Source organism: Orbicella franksi, chromosome 6, assembly GCF_964199315.1.
Source record: "Orbicella franksi chromosome 6, jaOrbFran1.1, whole genome shotgun sequence".
Taxonomy (NCBI): domain Eukaryota; kingdom Metazoa; phylum Cnidaria; class Anthozoa; order Scleractinia; family Merulinidae; genus Orbicella; species Orbicella franksi.
The window spans coordinates 3,751,914-3,760,242 of NC_138150.1; the positions used below are offsets into that span (position 1 = coordinate 3,751,914).

Below are 8,329 nucleotides of genomic sequence, written 5' to 3' on the forward strand. Positions count from 1 at the left end.
CTGCACTTTTCAATTTGCCCGTGTCATAAGTCTGGTCTGATGCGCAATCTAACGCTGTTAACCTCAGAGGAAGTTCCCTAACACGATCGGCCACTTAAACCACTTGTATCGATCATCACGTCATTTGTTAGAGAGCAGAGGTTAAGAATCTCATTCCTGTTCGGAAGGAAATCGTCCAGCAACGACAACTTCCTTAACACGAACACTATGTTCTACGAAAGCTGACATGTTCAACCATAAAAATTGGCATCGTTAAATATCGATAACAATAAAGTGGCTAACCCTTATCCGTAAGAGGCAGTTAGAATTAATAAATATATGAGATACGTGAGAGCGCATATCCAGGTATTTTTGCCAAAAATAACATGTAACACAAACGTTAGTTTTCAGGCTTAAAAAAAGGAAAACTTGGAACTGTCGTAGCCCTGTACGAAGGAAGTTTTTGGGCTTCATCGTACCAGGCAGAGGGAGGTATGCGTGGGAGGCCAACAGTGGAGGACATCCGCTGTTAGGCACGTTTTCATGTTCAATTAAGGCTGTCCGATTGAAGTGCTAAGGCCGCGCTTTCAGAACGAAAGATGCAATCTTGTTGTATTAAACACAACATTTTCAATAACATACGAGTTAAAAATATACGTCAACCAGCGTTGAAAAGACTACTTTTCTTGGCAGTCACGTTCATGCCGTTTATATAAATATATACGATCAGTTTATATCTCAATAAAGACCACCTACTTTTGTTTTTTCTATGGACTAATTATATGATATCTTAATAGGCTTTGACGAAGTAAGGTCAGATAAGTGGCGCAAGAAAAGCAGCAACTGAATAAAACTTTGTTAATAAACAATAAATGCATCAGTTGTCTTCAAACACGGTAAATTTACAAACACTACCAGCTCTTTCGAGAACACGACTCAAAAGTTAACCTCAGTTTAAAAAAGATTCTAAGCAGTAAAAATGTTGAGTTTATTCAGTTCAAGTTTGTACATTACTTAAACAAAATTAATGCGGTGCTCGCGTGTTGTCAGAATGAAAATCATATGAAGCGTGGAGAGGATTATGTCGTCACGTCAGTTTAAAACCGCAATCTGTAACATCAGGATCAACACGCTCATTACATAGAAGCTGAAGTTACAAAATTTGAACTAACGTAAATCGCTTCGCAATAATTTGTTTTACAGCTCTACTTATTGAAGATTGAATTTTCCCCTAGACGGTCGAAGGTATCCACATGCAGCGCCACAACATCAGGCCGATTTTGTCGATCAGCATAAGATTCTCTCGTCCAAATAACTAAGTATTACAGTATGGGAACTGAACACAGCTTAGCACGCTACCGAAGTATTCATTAAGTGAGGGCAAAGAATCCGTTTTCAGTCAGTGAAGTTGATGAGACTTATGATGTTATGTTCACGGATATCAAAATTCTGAAGTACAGTCTACTTACGAATTTCTCTTCTTTAAGGAAGCTGATAACTCAAGTTTTGAGTCACTTAGCTTATTTTTCACGGGATAATTCTTTACAAATCACTTGTCGCTAGACGTATTCTTTGGGCTCGGCAATTGAGCGTGCGTGTAGACACATGAAGTAGAGTAGTAACGTAGACTACTTAATTTGGGCGAAAAAGTAAAATGAATCTGTACGCTCTCGGCAAACTATTGCAAGTGCTTTTTTCTGGACAAAAACAAGGCTCCAAGTATTTAGTTTTAGAGATACTATACGACAGTTACACAGGTAATGTCTTTCACAAATGAAAACAGACAAAAAATAAAAATAAAAACGGAAAATGCATCAATAGGGAAGTTATAACGACAAATGAAATATGAATACCGGCAAGACAAGGATATTCATTTTGAGGAGCAAATGTCAGGCTGGGCGCTGTCACTGGACCGTAAAACTTCCCTTGTGTTAAAAATAATTCTTGCCGCATTTTTGGGACTCAGCGGAATTTGGCTCTGGTGTTCAGAGAGTATATAAAAAGAAAATGTTTCCAACGCTTGGTACATTGGCAAACAACTTTGGTCAAGAACCAAAAGAACTACCAAGCTAGAAGTTTTAAGAAGAACCCGTGAAGCTAAATTGTTGACCATGTCTTTTCATATTAAGGTAAGACATTCATTTCTTGTTAATAGTAAACGAACCAGAATCTCAGTTGAAGTCGTAAATTGTCGGTTGATGGTTATTTTTCTTCAATTATATATGTTTCTTTGCCGTTTGTTGTGGTGGTGTGTTTTTCAAACTGGTCTGTACAGTTCAGTAAATTATCGAATCTTCACGAACACAAATCTTTAATGATTTTCACTGCGGATGCGCCGTTTCTCGCCGATTCTCAAATATCCCAATAAGGGTTGCTTTAAGTATAGTTCTCGCCGGAGGACCGTTTCTTGCATGTATTTCAATTTTGAACGATGAAATGTGGAATTTATCCTAAGTTATACAAATGAACACAGGTCTCATAGACTGTACCAAGCTCATCTATATAGACCCCGGTTTTGATACATGCCGAACTTGTCATGGATCAAACCAGGAGCCATAATCGGGGACGGAGACCGTAAGTCTCGGGATTCGCGCGCACCTATGATATGGGACAATTTTTCTATTTTTAGAACAAATTGCGCCATCCTGACGTCATATATCCGCGCGGATTCACGCACATGTCGGGGGCTCTCGCGTGGATGTTGTCACGTTGCGTGATCAAATGGTGAGAGTTGAGAGATTCTCTTGCGTATTTTTCACAGCGATGGCCGGGAATAAGGCAGGGAATACGAACCAGGGCGCTTATATGTAGTTTTATGCTCTGAGCTAACGGAAAAGGTGAGTTTTTTAGGGTCGAAAACAAGACTTCAATCTCGCGCTGGGAATGAATAATAAGATCTGCTCACGCTAGTTGTAAGCTTGCGCGTATGTTTTTGCGTTTGTTCTGACTTAAGAATATAGCAAGAAAACTCTCTACTCTGGTATCGAGTAAATTTGTGAGTTTCTCAGACAATGCTTAATCATAACCAAAACCTGTTTTGACGGTTTCTTATTGTTTCTGCTTGTTTGGTGAGTTTGCAAAAGTTTTTGAAAGGAAAGTCTGACGCGTACAATTAGCTCATTTGCATAGTGCAGCTCGTGCATTTTCAAGTCCGAGTCGGTGTTTTCGATTGTCAACAAATCTTGACAAAGATTTCTTTCATTATCTTTTGTGCTGAGATGCTGTAACAAATTTAACGAACGCAAAAAGGCTACTAACATCATGTGTGTTTCTTCAACATAAGCATAGTGAAGTTTTACACTGCGAAAATGAAAATAGACAAGGAGTTTTGATAGCTCGATCAACAAAATCGAAATCGTTATTCCAAGTTGATTAAAGAAAGCGTCATCCTAACTTTGCTGATTATTTCTGCTTTATTCACATATTTTCAGCTTAGCTTTTAATATGTTCTCAAACATTTATCAATCTTAAAGATATTTAAAAACTATAGAGTTATTGTTTCAGTTCGATGTAAGCTTTCACACGAAAGTGCGGCGGAAGTACAATTTGTCATGTTTACTGACTGTACAAAAACACGCATCGGTGGGCGCTCTCATTCATCGACAACAGAAAATTTACTGGATTTTTACACGAATAAAACTGAGCAGTATCTACGGACGTAAAGTTATTGGGCCTTGATGAAACATCAAGCGTTGCTTACAATTCAACCGAAACTCAAACTAGCAATTATTTTGTTTTACTTTTCGGTCGCGATAGACTGACAAATTCCTCGCAAGCGCGTGGCAAGAGAAGCTAAGAAACTATGAAGTCCTGAAGCTCTGCTATACCTAAATATATCCAGCTAGTTTTTTGCTGTGTAATGGAAAAGCTGTTAATCTTCAACATATGTGAAATTTAAAGTGGAGTAATGTACATGCATCCGTCGGAACACAACTTGGTCAGCGATAAATATGAGCTTACAGCGGAACACACCTAAATTCGACACTGTCTTACTTCACTCAAACTGGAGCAGCTTACGACGAAAATACTTAAGCAAAATTCCAACAGACGTAAACGCGATGAGTTGTGGGCCAAAAACATGAAACATTTCGGGAATTTCGGACGCCATTTCCCCGCGCGACATCCGCAAAAATCCTCGCAGCATCTACGCACGTGTCCCGCAGGCGATGGCGCAATTTGTTCTAAAAATAGAATTATTGTCCCATATCATGGGGACAACCCCAATACTAGAAATGGCTCGCTTACGGTCTCCGTCCCCGATTATGGCTCCTGATCAAACCTAATCTGATTCAATTAAAAAACGCCAGTTCAATTTAGAATGGCTTGGCTGTTCCCCTCACCAAGCGAGAATTTCGACTCTGAAGTGACTTTGATTCAGACGTTTCTTTGACTTTGAACGTGACGTTTCACGTGCCAAACCTGAGGCATAACACGACAAACATACTTAACCTGTCTACGATGTTTTTGTTTTAACTGCGTAAGTCCGGCTAACTTATTTCTGCGTCTTTAAGTGAATATTTTGTTTTATTTCTGTCTTTTTACAAATAGATATTGGCGAGCATCCTACTTTCGTGCCAAATCAGTATCATGGCGTCATATCCGTTCGTCAATGAGGGGGAACAGAAACAGGACGTCTTATACCGTGACAATGCTAATAGTGGCGTGATCATGGAGGAGAATGCGTTACAGCGTAACGCCAGCTCGAGCGACCAGAGAAACGGCACCTTAAGCTCCTTCCTGAGTTTGTTGCCTGCGCGTGCGCGAGTGGCCCGGAACTCTCACCCATGCATCAACTCGACTGCTGTTGTTTTATGTAGCGGAAAACCAATACTTAAAGTTTCCTGTCGAAGAACAAGCCCCGCATGTGGTAGTGGTGATGTCCCCGGATGCACGGAAATAAGGACAATCTGTATTAATAACGGAAAACCTACAGTATTGGTCACAGGTTGTAAATGCGAATAATAACATACTGAAAAGCGGATTGTGAATTAATTTTAATGAAGGAATTTACGGACCACAAGCGGCCGCTCTTTTTTTCTTTGACTGTCTTGGGTATGACAGCGAACTAAATCGCCATTGAAAAGAATGCCGTACGCAATTCACACGGGGAGACGGCTCAACTCACTTTGAGTGTATTAGAAATGAGTGACTTCACTGTTTCGCCTCACGCTCGACGGACTACGAAAATAGGGTGATTTGCATGTGGTCTGGGAAATTCTTGTTCTATCTCATGTAGAAACTTTTAAAGAGTCAGCTCCTTCCAATAAGGAGCTGTGAATAGCTAGGATCGATATATTTTTTTTTTGCGCGCGCGCGTTAGTAGTGGTTCGTAGTAGCCAATTTGTATATCAAAAACGCAGCAAAACGTTTTTAAGGAGTTTTTGATAGTTAATCATGTAATCAAGAGTCATATTTCGGTCTGAGAAATTCCTACCTTTTCCATGTAAAATCTTCCAGTGACTCAGCTCCTTTTAAGAGGAAGAAATGAAATGCTAAGGTATATTTTTCAGGTTTTTGCAAGTTTTAAGTTGTTCTTTGTAGCCAGGTTATACCTAAAAACAGCAAAACTTTTTTAAGGAGTTTTTGATAGTTTATCGTTAATAAAGAGCTATATTTTCTGATGAAAATTAAATGTTTCAAGGTTTAATTGATACGTGTCTATAGCTAATAAGAGTCTAATAACTTCTGAAACAAGTCTTTTCTTGCTCGTCACATGAAATCCTGGTGTGGCGCGATCAACCCACCTACGAAATCATGGGTTGTTAGCCAGCTGTCAAGAAACATTGCAAAAAGATTTTGGGGAGAAAAAGGAATAACCTCGATAATATCATGGGTGACAAATTAATACTCAATTTCGGCGCGAAATTTCAACGTTAATTTTAAAAATATTTCATATGCATGTGAATTTAAAAAAAAAATTGCCACGGCATCGTTTAGCGAGAAATGTCACCCATGATATTAAAAGGTAACTAAACGATATACTCGTGAAATTAGGAAATAATTTCACTGGTGTGTTGTCAAAATTATTTTCCGAACTTTAAGGCAAAGGAAATTATTTGAATTTTGACAAAACACAAGTGAAATTATTTGCCTAATTTCACTGGTCACCATTTGATTACCCGTACGAACAGGTAATAATTAATTAATAATAATAACAATAATAATAATAATTAAAACTTATATAGTGCAATTTTCCATGACGTACATGATCAAATGCGCTCAACAATTAGATGAAATGATTAAAAATAAATAAAATATACAGGTAATTAAGACTGATAAAATTACAAGGTGAACAATAGCACATTATATGAATTAAAAGCCTGTTTAAAAAGATATGTTTTAAGATTACCATAGCACTTAAGAGTGCCTGCCCGTAAAAATCAGACAAATTCTTAATTTCGCGGCAAGGGTCGAAAATTCGATTTCGCTCATATTCTTATGGTAGATAGGCTAGGGCATGACAAAAACTACTGGATAGTTTTTTTTGGCAAAATATCCTTTTATTTCAAAGAAATATGCAAATTACCAAATTCCGTTAAAATCGTCATTTGACGCACCATTTTATTAAACAAGTTTGAGAGCCTCGCATGCAAAACCACATCATTCTTCCGTCTTCAAAACACTCAAATATTTTTGTGCAATGTTTAAATGTGTACTGGGTTGATTTTAGGGAATGTTGCGTTGTCTTTTTGGGTGCACAATATTAAATTTCGAAGACATGTATTTCATTCACTTAAAAGTACTTCGTGAATATAATTAATTTTCACCATGTGCGAAACCTTCAAATGGACCAAGCTTCTGGTGGTTGAATTGCAGAAGGATGGTCTACAGATTCCTGTAAAAATTTCTTTGGGCAAATGATTGTGAGCGACGCGAGAGCTTTTCAAAGTACGTCAAAAATGCAAATATTTGACCATCCGTCGTCAAATTTCAATTTACGGGTTAGACGTATATTTTAGCATGCGCCACATGACTTGACCTATGTTAAGTTGAAATAGACACAGAGCTGTTAATTTCGAAATGTTCTAACCTAATTTGCTGTAAAAGGCAGGTCCAAAGCCGATTTGACGTGCTTCTATCACCATTCGTCGCACATAAAGCAGAAGTTTGCTTTTGTTTACATAACGTCCGATGTACATCGCCAACTGTCAACTTATTTAACGGTCGAATACCATGAATCTGTGACCCTCGTTCGACACATATGATTACCACTGCATCTAAGTCAAAAACGGCTAAGTCATTTGTAGATAGTTGCTTGCTTTGCACTACACCAAAATATTACGTTTGATCATCATGGTTTGATGGCTTGAATCCTTGCTTGCAGCGGTTCCTTGTTCGTCACGCAATTCTGTCATCCTATTTTAGGGGGTAGGGGTGGGACAATTTCTATCCTGATACGTAACGCTCCGTAAGGCTTGGAATCACTGGGAGCACGCAATCGTGTTGAGTAGGAAGAGATTAAATTAAGAAATGAAAAGAATGAATAGTTAACCATTGCCCCTGTTGTTATCTTTTACTCGACCACCGCTACCTACATGCCGCTGCGTAATACTGTAACGCTAAACTCATACCTAGGTCTTTGTAATACAGTGGGCTACCCCCGGGGAAATGGGTGGCGACCGCTTAATGGGGCTATCCGCTTAAATAGAGGTTGGTGTACCTTGAATATTTAATTTTTCACTATCGGGCTATAAATTTCTTGGTGAACATGGAGTCAATTCAATACAATCATGATAGACGTGTGTTTGAATTATCACTCGTCATGCAACTTCAATTTCAGACTCTTATCTGCCATCGCCCTTTCCAAAACAAAGTTCTTAAATTTTGGGTGGCCGCTTAATAGGGGTAAAGACAATAATGAAACCCTTATCGGAATGACCAAATGATGGCCGCGGAGGTAACCGGTCAATAGGTGTTTTATTTACAATATTTTACTGACGATAATTTTGGACTGTATTGACAACAGTCCTCTATTTTCTGTTACATACCAATGCCTCGCCACTAAGCAAACAACTGATACGCCAAACAAAATGGCATGGCCAGGGCTATTTACTCACGTAATTACTAATTAAATTTAGTCTGTTTTTCTCACGAATTAGACTCGTTGTGATTTCCTATTTTTATTTCAGCTAGTTCTTGCTTCATTAATCTATAACTTTTTTATGGCGATTTTCTTAAAATTCTAGTGAGTACGGGTACTAGCTTTATCAGCTGTTTTCTGAAACATCAGAACGTACAACAAACGTGATATGGACCGAGGCCACGTACACTATAGAATATGATTATATAAATATACACATATATTATTATATATATGAAAAAACAGAAGAACAATGATTAAATTGTTTCA

The 8,329-nt window shown here is 38.2% G+C and overlaps 1 protein-coding gene across 1 annotated transcript; it reads left to right on the forward strand.

Annotated features, from left to right (window-relative positions):
* Positions 1 to 1,608: 1,608 nt before the first annotated feature.
* Positions 1,609 to 5,634, forward strand: LOC145490359 (uncharacterized). The gene is made up of 2 exons (XM_081469485.1): positions 1,609 to 2,108; positions 4,528 to 5,634. Exons 1-2 carry the CDS (start codon positions 2,091 to 2,093, stop codon positions 4,939 to 4,941), a joined length of 432 nt encoding a protein of 143 aa, XP_081325611.1. The 5' UTR covers positions 1,609 to 2,090; the 3' UTR covers positions 4,942 to 5,634.
* Positions 5,635 to 8,329: the final 2,695 nt, after the last annotated feature.